The sequence below is a fragment of the Callithrix jacchus genome, chromosome 7 (genome assembly GCF_049354715.1).
Source record: "Callithrix jacchus isolate 240 chromosome 7, calJac240_pri, whole genome shotgun sequence".
NCBI classification, from domain to species: Eukaryota; Metazoa; Chordata; class Mammalia; order Primates; family Cebidae; genus Callithrix; species Callithrix jacchus.
In genome coordinates this window covers 95,741,792-95,762,804 of record NC_133508.1, presented here as the reverse complement: position 1 = coordinate 95,762,804, position 21,013 = coordinate 95,741,792, and the positions used below count along the sequence as shown (strand labels likewise).

The 21,013-nt window shown below is 35.5% G+C and overlaps 1 protein-coding gene across 2 annotated transcripts in view; it reads left to right on the top strand.

Moving 5' to 3' along the window:
• MYSM1 (Myb like, SWIRM and MPN domains 1) overlaps nt 1–18,992 on the top strand; it is a 44,141-nt gene extending 25,149 nt beyond the window's left edge. Inside the window, exons 12-20 of one of the 2 annotated variants that reach the window (XM_017974795.4) lie at nt 1,547–1,635; nt 4,449–4,503; nt 4,808–4,858; nt 5,569–5,643; nt 6,292–6,480; nt 7,489–7,621; nt 11,880–11,985; nt 12,162–12,216; nt 13,569–18,992. In XM_017974795.4, coding sequence (XP_017830284.3) covers nt 1,547–1,635; nt 4,449–4,503; nt 4,808–4,858; nt 5,569–5,643; nt 6,292–6,480; nt 7,489–7,621; nt 11,880–11,985; nt 12,162–12,216; nt 13,569–13,727 — 912 coding nt within the window. In that variant the 3' untranslated portion in view covers nt 13,728–18,992. Of the gene's footprint in view, nt 1–1,546; nt 1,636–4,448; nt 4,504–4,807; nt 4,859–5,568; nt 5,644–6,291; nt 6,481–7,488; nt 7,622–11,879; nt 11,986–12,158; nt 12,217–13,568 lie in introns of both variants that reach the window. The other variant, XM_017974794.4, reaches the window with a different exon arrangement.
• The last annotated feature ends 2,021 nt before the right edge of the window (nt 18,993–21,013 follow it).

Here is a 21,013-nt window from a genome sequence, read left to right as displayed (position 1 = left end):
TTTTTTTTGTAACAGCTAGTGCAGTAAAGTGGATAGAATGTGTGAAATGTGTACATAATGGCTTTGTTACTTTGAGCAACTACTTATCCTCTCACAGAATCTCATGCTTTTTTAACTTATGAACTGTGAATAATAGTAATGCCTCCCTCAAAGGATTGTTGTAAGAAAGAAATGAGATAGACTATATAAAGGTCCTAATTCTAGGTATTCAGTAAGCCTTGCGTGCACAAGGTACTCAACAAACTTGAATTGTCTGTCTTTCCTCCTCCACTTTCCCTGTCCCCAACTTCTCACCTGAGTACCATTCTAGGCCCAGTAATTAGTAATTCATCCTTCCTGTAAGGGACTTGTGTTCTCTAATAGGAAAGACAAAATCTATGTTAAGTTCAATAATGTTGGTCCCAAGAATTATAAGCTTTTCCCAAAGGGTGTGATCAGAGCAGGTTTTATAGAATATGTGGAGTATTAATCTGATCTGAAGGATCTGAAAAGAATCTCAAAAAGGAGATGAAAACACTTCAGGCTGAGGGAACAAAGCTAGAGACATGGAAAAATACTGGATGTATTCTGGAAAGGTGCATAGTTCATTTGGACTAGGGTGTAAGGTTAGTCATAGAAATGGAATAAGTAGAGATTTATTTTATTTTGTAAACACCCATAAAGGGTTTACTGTGTATCACACACTGTTGCCAGTATTTTATAAACATGAACTCAGTCTTCACAATAATACCATCACGGTGGTATTATTGTTTATTTACTTTTTATTATTACCTTTTTTTTTTTGAGACGGAATTTCGCTCTTGTTACCCATTCTGGAGTGCAATGGCGCGATCTTGGCTCACCGCAGCCTCTGCCTCCTGAGTTCAGGCAATTCTCCTGCCTCAGCTTCCTGAGCAGCTGGGATTACAGGCATGCGCCACCATGCCCAGCTAATTTTTTGTATTTTTAGTAGAGACAGGGTTTCACCATCACCATGTTAACCAGGATGGTCTTGATCTCTTGACCTCGTGATCCACCTGCCTCGGCCTCCCGAAGTGAGCCACCGCGCCCCGCCCTATTATTACTGTTATTGTTCCCATTTTTAAGAATGGCATAACTGAAGCATGAAAGCTTTAGAACTTGCCTAGGGTCACCCAGCTGGTAAATAAATAGCCAGACATTCTAGATCCAGAATCTGTTCTTAATCGTTACTCTGCACTGCCCCAGTTGTGAAAGAAAACTCAACACCATAGAATATGGTAAGTAGAAATGGGAAATAAAAGACTCAGGTGATTCTGAGGTTTTCGAACCTGGGTGACTGGTACCATTGAAATGGGCAAATCAAGAGAAGTAGATTTTCAGTTTGGGATGGCTATATCTTTTGAAACAGTTTTTTAAAAAATATTGTCCAGCCTTTGTACCATATTGGTAGCAAAAAAGAAAACCCATCTGTATCAATTTAGTCTCTCTTGTTCTCACATGCCCTTAAATTTGGTTCAAAGGACTATTTTTTATTCTGCCTCTTAGTAGTTGATGGATTCCTTAATCAACTGGCATTTTGTTTTAGCATCTTTCTGCTGAGGAGTTGGCAAAAAGAAGAGAAGAGGAAAAAGGCAGACCTGTTAAATCTTTAAAAGTGCCAAGACCAACAAAAAGGTGTAGTGTTATATAAATGTGATTTTTAAAAATTTATTGCAAATGGCTAGATAATGTATGAAAAAATATTCAGTAGTTGCATCATGTTGTTTATATTAAGGTAAAAATTCTACAATTTTTTTAGATTTTTTTTGTTTCACTGATTATGAATTTGGGAGACCTAAAACAAACGTTTTAAATTTATTCAGATTCAGTGAACATAGGATCCAACATATGTTGTAAAGGGGCCTTGTTCAGGACAGGTTGGTCATTCATCTCTAGACGTTATGGACAGAAGACCTCATAAAATGACTGGGTTTTCTTTGGTGGTACTAATTGTTAGTAAGTTGTTGCATAGTTTGTTGTTGTTTCCTAATGCTTGGATAATCTAAAATTTGAACCTTTTAAAATTAAGGGTCACCAAATAAATTAAATGCCTCAATTTTCTATTCTCTCTTCCTGCAGATGCCCCATTCAATAGACTGTAGTTTTGTCAGTGTCCCTTTTAAAACAAGATATCTGGGAATGCCGTTAGATCTTATTTTTTACCTGATATATGTCCTTAGGTAAACCTTAGGTTCTCATTTATAAAACAATAATTAAAATAGCTAACACTGTTAGCTGTGTTTTAAGTACTTTATATTTATTAGCTCATATAATCTTCATGACAACCCTATGCATTAGTTAATATTCTCACTCCCATTTTATAGATGAGAAAACTGAGAGGCATAGAGAGGTTTAGTAATTTGCTCACACTATTAAGTAGTAGAGCTGTTGATTTTAAATCCCTGTGTTAAGCTTATGAATTCATACCCATAATCATTATATATTACCTCTCTAAAATAAAAATGAAAACTTACACAATTGTTGTGAGACTAAATTAAACTATGTAAAAAATATTCATAAGCTAGGACTCCTTATTCAATATACAGACAATTGATTTTCTGACTCAATATGTAAGACTTATATTTATTGTGATTTTCAAATCATTGTTCCAGGTCATCAGGATCTTTTTGAATCCAGATCCACTTTTTTCATTTTAGCCTTGGTAGCACTGTATCATTAACATTTCAATAAGCTTGCCTTTCCTGCCATTAATTCCTGCCATGATTGAACTTCGAGAATGTAAACCTCATTGTTTATATCTTGACAACAAAGACATTCATTCTTCAATCAGCTGTAAAGATTACCACAGTTAACCCATATAGCTTCATCTTTATGCAGAAGGATAATCATAACAGATGTCTTGTTTAGTTTCAGATAAATATATTTGAGTCTTTAGTTTCTAACAGATCATTCCCGTCAATAGTGTCTATAATAAGGTCTACTTATGCCTTACTTACATTTTCGTGAACTCATTTTGCTTAGTCACCTCTTCACTTGATTAAAGATCACAAATCAGCTTTTTCATATATTTTTCTAGAATTTTACTAGTATTCAATACCTAATTCCTCCTTTTCTGCAGTCTGCTTTTTTGTGTTGTGAAACAAGCTCAATAATTGACTATTTCTAGTCCTTTGGTAACTTTACCATTCTCTGCAGTTCCACAACAAACATTAACAGCAGTTCCATATCCACGGTTCTTAACTGCTCTGGGATGTTCCTTCTGTGCTATTTTCTCATCTCTCTTGACCTTCAGTTTCTTTTTGTATTGAGTAAACACTTTCTAATTTAAAGGTCTTTCTTCTTTATTCAACAAGTGACTTTGAATGTCTATTGTATATGTCAGGCACCGTTCTGGTCACTTGGGATACATTATTAAGCCAAACAAAATGTTCTCTTGAAGATAACAATCTGTGGTTGAATGGGAACGGAGTTGCCCTGCTGTCTTCTAGTTGTGTTAATGTAAATATTCCTGTGTGTTTTTCTTTCCCTGAAGATAGCCTAAGAAACCTTTATTGTTTTTAATATAGTTCTCAAGCCTCGATTCTTTACTGGTCTAAGACTTTTTTACATTTCTTAGATTTATGTGTGCTTTTGACCTTGCTTAGGTTCTCCCCTTTTTACCTCTTTTTACTTTTTCACTTTTTTTGTTTGTTTTTTTGGAGACAGGGTCTCACTCTGTCACCCAGGCTGGAGTAGAGTCTCACTGCAGCCTCCACCTCCTGCGCTTAAGTGATCCTTCTACCTCAGCTTCCTGAGTGGCTGGGATTACAGGCACACACCACCATGCCCAGCTAGTTTTTGTACTTTTTTTATAGAGATGGGGTTTCACCATGTTGCCCAGGCTTGTCTCAAACTCCTAGGATCAAGGGGTTCGCCCACCTTGGCCTCCCAAAATGTTGAGATTACAGATGTGAGCCATGGCACCACTTTTTCACTTTAAGAGTTTATCATAGGTCTAATACATTAATTTCTTTAACAGAACTGTTTGTCATTCATTCATTCAAAAAAATGTTTTAAGTTCCTACTCGATAATGGGCACATTATTTAACTGACTAGTGTTTTTGATAAACTTCCATCGTTCTTGAACTTTTTTGGGGGTTTCATGACAGATTAATTACATTTTCATTGAAATTTTTGAAATCTGCTTTTAGTGTGGGACATACGTCTGATGGTGTATAGTGTCTACTTTGGGTGTCAAAGGAAATTAAGACAACAGAATGACTTTATCTCAAAGTCCCTGGGATTTTTTTGTTCTTGTTAAATCTAAAAGAATAGTGCTTCTTTTGAAAGAGTTGGTGGAATGTCCTAAGAAATTTCCCTAGTTTAATATTTTTCTCATTTATACAGAATTTGGGTTTAGATTATTGATACACACTTTCAAATTTGCAAATAAATGCTATTTTCCTAATATTGAGATTATATTAAAAATAATTTTTTTTCTTTTTCAGTTCATTTGATCCCTTCCAACTGATACCTTGTAATTTTTTCAGTGAAGAAAAGCAGGTACTATTTATGCATTCATGAATGACCATAGACAATTCCCCTATCTTCTGTCAAACAGGAAATACTTACTCTTTTTCTATATGTACAAGGCATATGTATGGGAAAAGACTGAAAATGAGAAAGAATTTCTCCCTGGTGGGGTTTTAAATCACAATGTTTTTTAAAAGTCTAGTTTGTTTTGAGCTTTGTTAGTGCTGAGAAAGAACTTGGTGGGGTGGATAAAGAACAGGGTGGGCATTCTAGGTGGGAGAATAAAATCTCTATTTTTATCCTCCCCCATTTTGTTTTGTTTTTTATATTTCAGGAGCCATTTCAGGTGAAAGTGGCTTCAGAAGCACTTTTAATAATGGATTTGGTAAGGATAATCTATTGCATTTACTTAGTTATTCTGATTTCCACTCTTGTGTATTTTTATTGCAGGCTTAAGACAGAGTATGGAAGACGTGTATTTTGGATCTTAACTATCCTCTTTTACAAGGAATCTAAAAATAAGTCTTTTCTTTTGGAGAAAAGCCAAACAATTGCATGTTTCCATATTTTAGAGAAAATAAATTAATGTGAGTTTTTGCAGACTGTTTACCATCATTAACCCTGTTTTCATTTTCTAATATCTGTCTGCCACCTTTTAGATTCTGAAACAAAGCAGAACTCCTATAATTTGGAGGTTTTTTTGTTTATACTAAACTACCAGTACCTCCCACAATTTTTGTGTTTGTGATGTCTTTGTGTAGAAGGATTTAGAGTGATTTTTACTTTGTATCCTTACATAATACCTTTCTTGAATAGGGAGAGTAAATGGTATCTTCATTTTGTAAGTGAAAAGGTAGAGTCAGAGAATGTTTAAGTGTTTGGTTGAAAGCCTGTCAGCCAACAGTGAAGATAGACCTGAAATCTTAGTTTCTGTGCACTAAGCCTAGCATCTAGTTCCTCTTTTTGTTACTTTATTTTATAAAAGCATGATAACTATACTTATACATGACTTTCTTATGATAAGTGAGTTTTGTTAGGATTTTTTGTCAAGTGATTTTGTGCATTTGGGCTAAGTCTGTCTTGTATTTCTTTTAGCATGCCCATGTTTCTATGGCAGAAGTGATCGGTCTGTTAGGAGGAAGATACTCAGAAGTTGATAAAGTAGTTGAAGTGAGTTCTCTTTTTTAATAATATGTTTTAGTTATTATTTGGTCCTACTACCATACCAAATATTTTTATAGAATTCCATGAATATAATTAAAATACAGACTTTACCTGTGATATATATGAGAATATGCAAATATTGCATAACTTGCTACATTTGCAAGTTATATATTCTCAGAAGTGACTTAACATTCCATATTCTGAGCACCTGTTTCTTTTTACCACCAAGAGAGAACATTGCCAGGCCTTGGCTCCTCATTGCCTTTATTAGTAAAAAGGTACAACTTCTAAGAGGCCAGAAATATATACCAACACTTGTAGTTGAAAGTTTGTATGCATGATTCTGTTGAAATTATTGTCATAAGTAACAGGTGTCATTGAAAGAATACCTTTGTACAGGAATTATATGGTCTGACATGGAAAACTAGCCATTATTATGACCTTGTATGAGTAGAAAAATGCATGCTAAGTTTCTAGCATACAATCAGACTTTTGGAGTATAAGTCATTTGCAAGTTAAAGGCTAACTGTGATATTGTCAAATAAAAGTCTTGACCTTGAAAAGTTTCTGTATCTCTGAAAGAATTATAACATTAGAGTAATAGAATTAACAGGATTTTCATATAATCATTTGAAGATCAATTGTTTTTTATAGGTCTGTGCAGCAGAACCATGTAACAGTCTGAGTACAGGACTACAGTGTGAGATGGATCCTGTATCACAAACACAGGCCTCAGAAACCTTGGCTGTTAGAGGCTACAGTGTTATTGGATGGTATCATTCTCATCCTGCTTTTGATCCCAATCCTTCCTTACGAGATATTGACACACAAGCTAAATACCAGGTATTATATGGATATATTCTGTAAGTGATTGCACACCCCCTCAGTGCTTCGCTTTACACAGATAAATTTTAAACATTTTTTGTTTTGCATTTCTAATATTCTTTATACTAGGAGTTCTAAAAGAACATGCATTTTTTTTCTGCGAGATTGATAAATGTTTATGTAAACATTTAGAAAGTCAGTTATTAAGTACAGCCAAGCCATGAATGTTACAGTGATAAATACTCCTAGAACCTTTAAAAATTAATGGGAGCAACTAGAACTGGAACTAAATATAATTGAAATAATAAGAAACATATTTTTTATAGCTAAAGAAAAAGTTTCATTTTCTGGGATTTTATATTTGATATGTGACTGGGTTTGCTGTAGGGTATTTGTAAATTATTACCATATTGATAAGAATTATAGATAAAGCATGGGGAATATAATTAGTAAATATATTCATGGCAAATACAGATTGTGTAGGCCAGTTTTTTTAAAGGGTGATTTCAGATTTGGTTGAACACATTTTTGCCTGAAAAATTTACAGTGTGAAATGAATGTCTAAGGCATTTGATTTAGTTGCAGTTTGGATGTGAACTTTTTTTTTTTTTTAAAGAGACAGAGTCTGACTCTGTCACCCAGGCTGTAGTACAATGGTGCAATCTCAGCTCACTGCAACCTCGGCCTCCCAGGTTTAAAGGATTCTGCTTCCTCAGCCTCCCAAGTAGCTGGGGTTACAGGCATGTGTTACCACGCCCCAGCTAATTTTTGTGTTTTTAGTACAAACGGGGTTTCACCATGTTGGCCAGGCTGGTCTCAACTTGACCTCAAGCGATCTGCCCGCCTTAGTCTCCCAAAGTGCTGGGGTAACAGGTGTGAGCCATCACACCAGGCCAGATGTGAACTTTTTAATGTACCTTTCTGTTCCTGCTTTTCCCCATTAGATGTTTAAAATGTTAGTATGGATAAACATTGGCTTTTAAATTTATATAGTTGAAACTAATTATATTTTTCTTGTAATTGTAGAGTTACTTCTCCAGAGGAGGTGCAAAGTTCATTGGAATGATTGTTAGTCCTTATAATCGAAATAATCCCTTACCATATTCTCAAATTACCTGTCTGGTTATAAGTGAGGAAATTAGCCCAGATGGCTCTTATCGTAAGTTTTCAACAAAAAATAACTTTATTCTACTTTTACTCTCATTTCTTTGACTTATACAAAACAAAAGATTTGCAACTGTGCAAAATTATTTAATGTCAGAGTTGGTGGCCTCAACTAGGGAATTACTATTTGGGTGCCACCTAGTGTAGCCACCCTCTTCCCTTTCATAATCTCCTGCTCTAGTCAAGTCTCCACTTTTGGTACTATGGCCACTGGGCAAAAGGATTGAAATATGGAGAAAAGTTAGGCCAGGCAGTGTATATTTTAGGCACTGGAGATGCTGCAGTAAACAAAACAGTCTCTGTTCTCATGGAAATTGTTTTTATAAATGCAGACTGGCTTTCTCTGTGATGGCATGCAAATGAAAAAAAAAATGACCACCAGCTCTCTCTTTACCTCCTAGTTTAGGGTTAACAATGACTAACTTAATTTGTATATTTCTTTGTTCCCATTCTATCTCAGGAAAGAATTTGGTTGGCATAGGCTGTCATCTGATTTGATTCCTCTGAGGTTTATATCTACTTGTGGGCAATCATTTCTGGGTGGATAGGGAATTACTATAGCAGACTAGGGAAAGGAAGGGAATGTGGACAGAAGACAAACAATAAGAGGAAACAGTAGGCTAAATAACTCTAGGATATTTATTCTATTATTACTACCACTACTCTAGGTCAGGTCCTCTGGACACTGTTACTACAGTTACCCCACATTGTACTCTTCCCCATTAGATCTGAGCCCTTTGAGAATAAATACTGTATCGTACCCATTTTTCTATCCGGTTTCTAGCACACGGCCTGGTATAAAGTAGATACCAAACGAATGTTTGTTTAATAATTAATTTCTCTTCATTCTTTTTTTTTGGAGACGGATTTTCGCTCTTGTTGCCCAGGCTAGAGTGCAATGGTATGATGTTGGCTCACTGCAATCTCTGCCTCTCAGGTTTAAAGGATTCTCCTGCCTCAGCCTCCTTAATAGCTGGGATTACAGGCATGCCCACTATGCCTGGCTAATTATGTATTTTTAGTAGAGATGGGGTTTCACTATGTTGGTCAGGCTGGTCTCGAACTCCTGACCTTGTTATCCACCTCCCAAAGTGCTGGAATTACAGGAGTGAGCCACCGAGCCCAGCCTAATTTCTCTTCATTCTTAATGATCTCACTTGGATGCCCTATGTTTGCTAATGACTTACCAGCACTGCCCCCATGTTATTACTGTTAGTTGCTCTGTTCTTTATGTATTGCAACACTTTATTCCTGCCTTCATGGTCACTTTATCTTTTAATGTAGTTTATCTGTTTAGCAAGTCCTAATAAACTGCATGCTCAAAGAGCAGGGACTGTGTCTTTTCTTTTTTCTCCAGTAGCACCTAATAAATTGCTTTGCGTCTAGGAGGTGGTCAACACTATGTGGGTTTTTACTGGATTAATAATACTCTGGAATGTCCAATCTGAGCATAGCACATAATACACATTATTCCTTAGCTCAGTACAGTTTTATAAAAAACAGTACCACAATTAACTTGTTCTCTCTTTAAATCATTTTATAATCCCATAGACTGCTAGGTTTTGGAAATAAACCTCAATTCTGGTGCTGTCCAATACAATAGCAGGCACATGGCACATGTGACTTTAAATGTAAATTGATTAGAATTACATGAAATTTAAAATTTCGTTTGTGGAATTCTACTTTGGCAAAAATGAAGTAACAAGAACCTGTCTGAAACTACTAGAAAACTGGACAAAATGTATAAAATATTGGTATTTAAGCACAACATTGAGCAGCAAAGGAATACAATTGCTAAGAGATAGGAAACAAATGAAAAGAGCCCAAAATTACCCTTGCTTACTGCTTATGAGGGTTTTTAGATATGGCACAAGAAGGAGAAACCCACCCAGAGCCAGGCAGACTTGATTAAGGTGATGGAGATAAGGAGACCAAGACAGGTGAGTTTGCCAGACCGAGCCCCAAGAGAACAGAAAGCAGAAGGGAGAGTGAGCTCTAGAGATTTGTAGAAGGGTATCCCTGGAGTATTTAGCAAAATACAGATCCGCACATGCATGTGAAGAAAACTGCCCAGATGGGGGAAAAAAAGTGCTTGAAAACGTTAGAGGGAACTATTATCCATGATGCTCCCATGAGCTACCACTGGACAGAGCTGTCTTGTAAATGACTTGTCCATGGTTAACACTATTAGATCTTAATCCTTGGTCTTTTGCTTTGCCCTTAGAAATCCTCTGATGCAATAATTAAGGTTTTCTAGAAGCCATGGGTTACCTTACGCTACAGAATCTTTAACTCAGGTCATAGCTGTACACTATCTCTAATGGTTAAATGTTTTGTTTACTTGTGACAGGCAGGAAATTTAGTGATTCGTTTTCTTCTGATACTTTAGTCGATAAAAATATTCTCTATTAAAGAAAACTTTTATTGGCTTTAAAAGTACCTTTTTAACTTAAAAAATTCTTAAAATACCAAATAAAGCTGTATATAATTTTTATGTTTGTTTTCATGTTTTTTCCATCAGCATAGATTGAAAATACATTATTTACCTCTCTTTATTTTTATTTTCAACTTTCATTGAGAGTCGAAGTCACTCAGCTGGATTCAGATCCCAGCTCTGACATTTATTGCTTCTTTTCCTTGGGCAGTTTACTCTCTCATTCTCCTTTGTTATATCTGTAAAATCAGAAAAAATTACTACCTTGCTTACAGTAGGTATTTATTTGTAAGGTTTGTCAGTAATATATGTAAAGTGTTTAGCAAATAATAGGTTTCCTGTGGGTAGTTATGATTATATAGCTGGTATCCCTGTTTAGTAAGTAATCAAAGCATGTCAAGTAAATGATTGTTATCACCAAGAGGAGTTTGCTTAATAGCTCATGTACTATAATGTGCACTCTTCTTAAGTTTTTGGAGAAGAGGAAAATTGAGCGATTAAATAAAAAAGATCAGTCATCTTCAGGTTTGCCTGTCCCCTTCCCTTCTTCCAAACACCTGAAAAAAAAGTGGCTTTTTAGAGCATATTGACAGTTAAGCTATGCTTTATTTAATTGTGAGGAAACAATTCTATTTTTTCCCCCCTTGTTTTTTTTTTTTTTTTTTTCCCCATGGGTTCTGATTTGCTGGCATTTTATTGTTTTGAAAAGCCTTATCATGGTAGAAACCCAGTTGAGAGGCAGGCAGTGTTATGTAAGTTAAAACCAGAACTCAAGCCTGACTGCCTGGGTTCAAATCCTGCCTCTGCCTTTTATATCTGACCATGAGCAGGCTAACCTTTCTAGGACGTAGTGTCCTCATCAAAAATAAAAAGAGGAAAATTAATGGCAGCCACTTCACTTACGTGATTTCACATAAAGTATTAGGTGGTACATAGTACGCATTCTAAGTGTTACTATGATAGTATCAGCCTTTGATAATGAATCAGCTGAGCTTTTAAAAAATACCACAGATACATTTACATGGGGTCTTGGAGGATATGTGAGAGAAATAGCTAAGGTCTTGGGTGTATTTTCCTTTCTAGCTGACTATATGATATCCACCTTTTGGGCTTCTTTCTTTCCTCCAGAGTTAAGTATGTCAACTTTGACTCAAAGCAGTTGCTGCCTCCCCAGATTCATCCTATCCTCTTGTCTAGTCTTAGATTAGCTCATCAAGGAAGGTAGAATGAGTTTGGGCTCAGAAGTGAGACAGTCCTGCTGAGTTTTGACATCTATGTTCTGCCACTTTGCTAGCCTAAATATGCTTTTTAATGTGTCTCAGCTTTAGTTTTCTCACCTGTAAAAAAAAAAAAAAAAGCTGCCTACCTTACAGCATTGTTGTAAGCTTAATAACCTGTATTTTTTTTTTTGAATTGTCACTAGGATGGCAATATGTTTTAGTTTGTCTATAATAGTCCCAATTTAAACCTGTGGTTCAGCCATAATTATTAATAGTACCTTCTTTCATTCAAAAAGTCTCTGAATTTGGGTGATAAATTATGTGATCATCCTATCATAGTGCCCAGCATAGAAGTGTCATGTAAATGGCACTTTTACTCTTCTTTATTAGTATTAATAGCTTGGCATTAATATGCTTGGTGGACCAAGCACAGTCAGGCAATAAATATTTAATGAATGCCCACTATGTTTAAAGTGCTGTTCAGCTGATCTGTCAAGCTGTGGTTGTAAAAACACTGAAGGGAATTTTAAGTATAATTAAAAGGAGATTGGAGAGTTAAGAAACAGTTGATGAAAATGTGCTTCTTTATGCTTTTCTAGGCTTACCCTACAAATTTGAAGTACAACAGATGTTAGAAGAACCTCAGTGGGGATTAGTATTTGAAAAGACAAGATGGATAATAGAAAAATACAGGCTGTCCCATAGGTATGTGCTGTGGTTTGAGATGGTTGCACATCTGCAGTGTTGCTCATTAAATTATGTTTCAGAGAAAACCCAAGTTAAATATAAAATTGTGATGTATGGCATCTGTGATAGTTTACTACAAAACTGATTATAGTATTTGTTTCATCAGTTTGTTTTCATATTTTTTCCTACAGCAGCGTCCCCATGGATAAAATCTTTCACCGGGATTCTGACCTGACTTGTTTACAGAAAGTAAGCTGCCTTCATTTTAATTGGTTCCATTGTTCACAAATTCTAAAGCTATTCATCTCAATGTGTTTTCCCATGATGCGTAATACTTTGCGTATAATTTTCTGTATATTTCTTTTACTGTTTTTTCCTTTGGAAAATTAATTTCTAGGAGATAATTAGTAATGTGTTTTGTTGCCCAAGCTTGCACATAGAAAAAATACTATTTTAGAATAAATCTGTTAGTGTCGGCTGATAAATTTCTTTGCAGATTATTATTATACACAATGGAGAGCATTTTTCTCATTTTATTAAATTTGAAAGTGCCATGTTTCCATTTTAGCCTTAACAGTTGATCATTTTTAAGAATGATGGTATAAACCTGACAATTAAATTTAAATAGTCATTTTATTTAACTTTCTAATAGGAAATAAGAGTTTTGAATTCTATCAGTTCACTTCTAGGTTTTGCTTCTGTAATGATTGAAGGCTAGTAGATCAGCAACATTTGTCTTTTTTCAAATAGCAATTAGGGGATAGAAAATTTAAACATAAAGTTGTTTTTTTTTTAATATTTTTTACTCCTTTCTGTTATATTCACTTTTTTGTGTGTTGTTGAAAAATGTATGCACATTACCAAAGAAGTAGACTCAAGCTAGCATCCTCATTTTGAAATGGTACAATCTTGTGTTTTTTTGTTTTTGTTTTTTTTTTTTTTGAGACGGAGTTTCGCTCTTGTTACCCAGGCTGGAGTGCAATGACGCAATCTCGGCTCACTGCAACCTCCGCCTCCTGGGTTCAGGCAGTTCTCCTGCCTCAGCCTCCCAAGTAGCTGGGATTACAGGCATGCGCCACCATGCCCAGCTAATGTTTTCTATCTTTAGTGGAGACGGGGTTTCACCATTTTGACCAGGATGGTCTCGATCTCCTGACCTCGTGATCCACCCGCCTCGGCCTCCCAAAGTGCTGGGATTACAGGCTTGAGCCACTGCGCCCGGCCCCCAATCTTGTGTTTTTATATATATAAATTGTGTGTGTGTGTGTGTGCGCCCAGGATTATTTTGCTTTGTAAGTGTAACTACAAATGGAAAAAAGTCACAGATATATATAAAGTAGAAAGCCTCACATAAACAGTCTCAGGTTTGTCTCTTTATGTAAAATCGTAAAGGTACTAAGCTGAGTGTTCCTCAGCAGCAATTTTCTACATTCCAGCTCTGTGACTATTAAACACAAGTTAATCTGCAACTATTTTTAAGGAAAGTGTTTCTCATTTGAGCCTTAGGAAATGTGAGGTCTGGAAAGGAACAAAATAGTGATAGTAATGTAAACCCTCATATTTTTTATGTATTTAAATATAAAACTTTTCTTTTCAACTAGCTTTTGGAGTGTATGAGGAAGACTCTGAGCAAAGTGACCAATTGCTTTATGGCTGAAGAATTCTTGACTGAAATAGAAAATTTGTTTCTTTCCCATTATAAAAGCAACCAAGAGAATGGAGTAACCGAAGAGAACTGTACAAAGGAATTGTTAATGTGATTATTTTACAGTTAAGACATTTGAATCTTGACACAGTAGATCTTGCTTTCAATGTTATAACCTTAGAGTGATTGTAATTTAGTTAACATTGGCACGGCTTTGGTATTTTTTCTCTAGTTCACAAAATCTAAACTTTGCCACATCAATCATGTGAAAAGGAAGAGCTACAGACTTGCTTTCGTACAGTGATTATCAGAGTGTTGCAAACCAGGGTCCAGCACAGTGTTCTAGTCCTTTACTAAGCAATGCTGTGTAACTTAGGCTGTGAAACTTAGGAGCCTGCTTGGCTTTACTCTTGTGTTCAGCTTGGGATTTGGACTATGTCTCTAAGTCATTTCTTCCCTGAACTAGCCATTTATGTTTCATTGTGGTATCTCATATTTCATTTAGAAGCATTTCCATTCTTTTCATATGTTCTGGTGAGATTTGTTTATGGTTACAAATGAGATATGGATGGGTGGCCACTGAGATAATTAATATGGTTTAGAACGACTGATTAATCTAACATGCAGTAGGGAGCCAGGAGAGGCATGGCAAGAAAATCTTAAAAACAAGAGAAACCCAAAAGAGAGAAGTGGATTACTAGTTTTTAATCTTGCTTCCATTTCATTGTATAGCAACAGTGTCATAAGATACGCCATTTTCCCGGCTATCTGAAAATTTTTGACTAATTTGACATGCATAAAATAATTAGCTTCAATTGTGTGTCCACTACATTAGTATATGTGATAAAACCTCATTTAACTGGAACATAGGTAATCATAACCCTCAAACTTTTTTTTCTACTATCTACTATTAGGAGAAAGAGGCAAATGATAATAAAGCTGGAAAAATCAGAGATTTAATTTTTAAAACAAAAACGCCTTTCAGGACATATTACCTATTCAGCCTAGTTTCATATACTTTCTGAATTTGTAATGGAGGTCAGTGAACTTTCTAATGTAAAGGGCCAGTTAGTAAATTAGTAAATAATTTTGGCTTTTTAGGCCACATATGATCTCTATGAGACATTCTTGTGTGTGTGTCTGTGTGTGTGTGTGTGTCTGTGTGTGTGTGTGTATTTGTTTTAAACAGGTCTTTAAAACTGTAAAAACCATTGTTAGCTCACATGTCTCACAAAACATAGGCTGCTGGCTATTATTCTCCAACCCCTGACCTAGAGAATTTTAAACATTAGAATTTTGTTTTACATTTGTTAAGCCTTACATCGTCTTCAAATGACACTGAAACTCAGAATTACGGTCTGCATCTAAGCCCATTTTAAAATGAAATAAGAAATTATGCTGCCTCATTTATTGAAATTCAATAGATTTTAGTTTATTTCTTAGTAGCTAGAGGATTGATTTATACCTATTCACTAAGGATTCTTACTAATGTTTTCTTATATCTAAACCAGATTGATTCTACATTTCTGCTTTGTTTGTTTGTAATCAATAGCCAATGAAGAATCAGGAGTATTGGAAGAAGCAGTGAGCCAGCTGTAGGTGACCTGGTTCTTGGCTCAACTTTGTGATTTGGGGGGATATAGTTTACTTTCCCTTAGCCTTAATTCTTGTGTAACGGAAGTCTAACCTAACTTCTTAGGGTCCTTCCAGGACTAAAATTTTATTGTTCATTCTAATTGTTGGACTACTCATGTGAAGTTCATATTTTGAGTTAATACAGCTTCCAAATTAACATACATTTTTTAAAAAAACAGGAAGTATTTTTCCATTTTTCTATGTGCACTTTGGATAAACAATGAACTTTAGCTTATAAAACAATTGCTTTGAGGACTGAGAGACCAAAAGGCAGGAAACCTGAACTCTTATCCTAACTCTGTGACCAACTTTGCTGTGTGACCTTAATCAAAACACATAACCTGGACCCCACGCTCCTCACCATTAATTCAAGGGCCTGAATTTTATGACTTAGTATTCTCTTCCAACCTCAGAAGTTGTGTGATTCTATGAAAGGCAGTGATTGATTCCTTTGTACTCATCTTCCTTTTGAACTGTTTCTTCATGATATGTTGGGGAACAAATACTAAAAAGTTGTTATTTATTAGGTTTCTTGATTGACATTTCCTTATAAATACTGATGAGTTTGGGTGATGGAAAGTAATGGAAATTGTTAAAAGTTATGCTCTCAAATCTGAGTCTCCCTGGTCTGTGTGCCAATGTTAACCATATTTGCCAACCTAAGCCATATGGTGAGGATCTCAAGGATGATAATTGTCAAGAGTTTGGGGTCCTGAGAACACAATTTTCAAAATAATACTTACTGAGTATTTTCTGACTATAGAGTACATTTATCTTATAAAATATATTTGAAACTACAGAGAACTATGAAGTATAAAAATCTCAGTGCTACTGTTTAAAAAAACACAGTTAATAGTATAAATCCTTCCCCATTTTTTTGACAGTATAATTTGAGTATGTTAAAATTGGTTACTTTTTTCTCTCCTTCTCCATCATGTTCACTGCTGCTTTTTTCTTTTGTCATATTCTTAAAGCAGTTTTTCAACTGCAGGTACCCACATTGCTGGCAGTGCCAGCCTTGGGCTACTACCAAGGATAAAGGAGCCAGGGCCTTGAAGCACAGCGGAAGTTTAGAACTGAGTGGGACTATGATACAGGAAGTTTAGGAGGCAGGGTCTCAAAGGAAAACCTGCCACTAATAATGTTTACAAAGTGGAGAAAGGACTAAAGGACTTAAAGACATGAAGGTGTCTTCATCCTGATTCTGCCTTTGTTATTGCACAATGACTATAAAATAATGAGCTGAACTTTATTTTTCTGGCGTGGCTAATGGAAATTGACGCTAGCACTTCCCCAATATTAGACTTAGCTTTCTTTAAAAATTTAATTCCAAAGTAACATTCAAGAAAAGAAAAACCAGTTGAACAGGATCAGTAAGCTCAGAGTCTTCATCTCTATTATTTTAGCCTTGAACCATTCTTCTCTAATCCTTTTAAATTGTCTTCAGTTTCCTGTTCAAGTTATACTGCTTCAGTAACAATTTGTTTGACACTATATGCAAAGCTGCATTATGATTTTTGTGGGCCCTAGGGAGTTTTGCCATCCTAGACTTCTTCCATAGAAAGTTAAAAGTGATATTTTATAATTGCATTTGTATGAAATGAATGTGTTAACATTTTAGATTAAAACATTTTCTTTAGTCTGGAAGTTCAGTTTTTCCTTACGAGGCTAAAAAAACATTAAAACATTTTTGTGGGCCACTAAAAAAACTGTGCCTTAGGTGGTGCCTAATGGATAAGCTGGCACTGCCTGTATTCTGAAGGGTGTCATCAGAAAAATAGCAGTCATGACTGTCCACTTCTCCTAACACCACAATCCCTGAGGAAGCCTTTGCCATCCCAACCAAGAGCACTGCAGTTTCCACAGTTACAGATCTATAGATTTGAACTTACTTCCTTCCCAACCTAATCAAAACTCATGAGAATTACTTGGGACCATTGATCCTCAAAAAAGATAGGAGGCAGTGATTTGTTTTAGTCTTCAGATGCTTTTATTCTGGTTGTCCTTAATCTATAGATTTGAAACTCATGCCATACTTGAAAGGGAAGCATCCTACTACCTTTCTTTTCTCCCCATTTCCCACAAATGCTTTCTTTCATCATCATTCCCTCCATTCTTTTTCCTCAGCATGTAGATACAAGACCATTCTTTCTATCATTTGTTGAAAGCTAGGCCTGTAGAATAGAGATGGACAGACCATGCATGTTTCTCTGAAGCTGTTTACTGCTGCTCCCAGTCTTCTGTCCATAGCATTCCCACAGGAGTGGGGTTGAGGTCTGTGACATGCAGACTGTAAGCACAGTCAGAGCGTCTGCAGCTCTCCACCCAGCAGAGGAGACTGTGGCTTCAACATGCCTGAGCAGGTCTCCTCCTCTACATTACCTTCCTCCCATTTCTCTTGCTGGGTCTTGATGAAGTGAGCTGGAGGAACCAATACAGTCAGGGTGCCCTGGAATTGATGGTGCTTTGTTTTGTGCTTACAAAAGAGCTGTGTAACACATGACCACCTGAATTGAAGCCATCCAGTCACAAGTCAACAGACAGCAGTTGATAGAATTCTAAGTAGAAACTCAGTAAGTGTCCAATTTTTGTTTTCACCTCTACCAAAAGCTACAGACTAAATCTGGAGTCACTTATATGACATTTAGGAAAACTTCTTCTATCCAAGCACAAAGAAAAGCGCACACATTTTTATAATCATCTGCTTCGTCAGGGTAAATAATTTAACACATTTGATCAGGAGCTCTAGTTTACCAGTACTTTATTATTAGTTTTTTTACAAATTAATATATTTTGTAGTATTTCCAGAGAATCACTGTGGGAGAAAAATGTACTATAGGATGTATTTCCTGACCTTTTCTTAAATGGCTGTTCCCCCAAATTCTGCTTTCTCTGGTTCCTTTTTTATTTAAGCTATAATTATACTTTCTACCATATTCTAAGTCTATCTTCCAAGCCATCTTAAATTTTTCCTGGAACAAGGTAGGGAATAAATATGTTGTCTCCACTAAATCAGGAGAAAATAAAAATATCCCAGGGGGGCTATGATTATGCCAAGAGCTCTAAATAGAAGTTCGAGAAGGTAAAATTAAGTTACAATATCTGGGTTGTTTTTATTTTCTTCCTTTGGTGTTTATGAATGTATTCATAAGAACTTCAATTTCAGGGGGGTAAAATGCCTGATTTGCTATCTTTGAGGTTTCCTAGTCTCTTAAGAAGTCAGTTAAATATGTTTTCATAGTTTATATTCCTGTTTCATAGATTACTGTAAAATGTGTTTAAGCCTATGGACTATAAAATAGTATTTAGAGTGTAGCATGCATGAGTTAAATAGATCAATCATATGCCTTTAGATTTGTGGATCTGACATGCAACTTATGTGCTGTGTATAAGTTACTAAACACACTGCATGGTTATTGACAAACTTGTTGCTATTTTTTCCAAATGTTATCAGAGTTTGTGGACTTTTTAAAATTAGTTTGAATTTTGGAATGTTCTGTAATATAGTTTCAACTATTTTGTACATTTAAATATGCCATGTTGTATATGTCTGTATTTAAAAGTATTGTAAATATCTGCATTTTTAGAATTACGAAAGATTTTCCTGAAAAATAACAGAACTCTCCATACTTAATTGTGACACATTATAAAATATCTGATTTTAAGCTTTTGGATTTTATCTTGTTCTAAAAATTAAGTTGAAACATGCTGAAGATTCCATATAAATAAAATTTTGAAAATAAAATGGTGATCATTTGGATTCTTTATAAATTATTAGCAATATACACATTGAATTGCAAAAAAAAAAAAGCCACATTTTAATGTATCAAAGATTTGTGGAGCATCTATTATGTAGGTGAGTAAAGGTGAGTAAATCTTAATTTCTTCCCACAATAAGCCTTATTAAGTGGGAAAACAGATAAAGCCCAATATGAATAGCTAAGACACTAGGATGCAAAAAGACTTCTAGCATAATGCATGGTTAAACAAATGAGAGAAAATTCTCTGGAATGTGAGCAGTGAGATCAGTTTCTGGGGAAAAGAAGCCACCTATTCAGAATTTTTAAATGGCATTTGGGTGACAATGGCCCAGAGAGAAAGACTTCAGCATAGGTATGGAGGTAAGGAATGAGAATGGTGAGAGTTTTGGTTAAAGGGTGGAGTATATGAAGATGTTTGTTAAGAAAGCAACACACATTCTGTCAACTAAAGGCTATAGAAGGTGTAAAGGAAGTGAAAATCTCACCTTAAAAGCAGTGTTAACTCATTTAACTTTCCAGTCTTTCTAGCATATGCAAAACCTATAAATTCTTTTAAAAACCCAACAGAATCATACTGTATATCTTTAACTTCCATATTTCTCATCGAGGACATCTTTCCATGTTTGTGCATAAATTCTATTCATCCTTTACAGTAAGTACTTAGTATTCTGCAGTATATATTTGCCTTAATTTATTTGATCTGTTTTCATTTGGACTTCAGGTTGTTTCCATTTTTCTATTAAAAATATTAGTTTTTTTCTTTTACAGTTAATACTTCTCAGAAGAGTCCTAGAAGCTTAGTTGCTAGATCAACTAAGAACTATGCATCCTTTAAATTTCGTTAGTATCTGCAGAAAAATTTTTAATTCCTATAAGCTAATTTTCCTTACAGTAGTACAGGCATATTTATAGAACCAGTTTGAACTCAGGCACCTAAATGATAGTAATTTAGGTGGCAAAGTACAAGAAATAGTAAGTTCAATGCAGGTATTCCTGATTCGGTGGCCCGACTGGGCAGCTCATCTTCAGTAGGTAATTTAGGTGCCAGGTTCCTTTCACGTAAGTGTTATCCATTGGAGGACAAGGGGAACAAAGAAGAGTGGAGGGTCACACACCTAGTACTTAACTCCTTTGGAAATACTTTGGCTTGGAAATACACATGTTTTTTCCTATTCCTTTGGCAAGAACTAAACCTAACAGTCCCACCTGGATGCAAAGGGAGCCGCTAAATGGAGTCCTCATTGGACAGGTATTTCTCCAAAATTCTACACTATGGAAAGGAAATATGAATCTTTGTTAGTGACTAGCTATCTCTGATACAGACAGCTAGGGTTGATTTAGTAAAATATTAGAGACTCATCTTTACATGGCCTTTAAACTGTATTTGAGACCCCAAGTTCATAAAGAAAAGTTGACATCAAATTTCTTTGAAGCCAGAGCCCTAATATTAAAATAGATAACTTATTCCCCTTAATTCAGAGAATGCTAAAGCTGGAAAAAAGGTTGTTCAGGCTTTCAGTTCAATATTTTAATAGGAAAGAGTTTCCCAAAAATGAAGCAAGTTGCCCAAAGTCACACAGCCACATTTGTAGCAAGATTGCCCCTGGAAAGACCCCAGCTCTGCCACCTAACCCAAGCGCTAATGCACATTTTTTTGAGTGATTTCACATTATTTTTCAGTCTCATCAAGAACAATTCTGAGTATTTTTTGTGAGATTCAAATATTGATGTAAATTATGTTTTAATTTAAAATATAATTGTCTTAGAACTGCAAGCTCTTAAAAATGCTCAGAACATGACGTTGTGGAACAGTCAACTAAGGAATGACTATTAGAAATTATATAATTAGTGAGACCTCATTATATTTAAATTAGTTTTTCTGGCATTAAGAGTAACCCAAATCCTCGATGTTTGCATCCATGTCCACAGAGCCTCCTCCTTCAGTCATCTTAATGAAATGTTAATGTCTAAGGCCACTAGAGGGTGCTCTGTCACAGTGTATCAG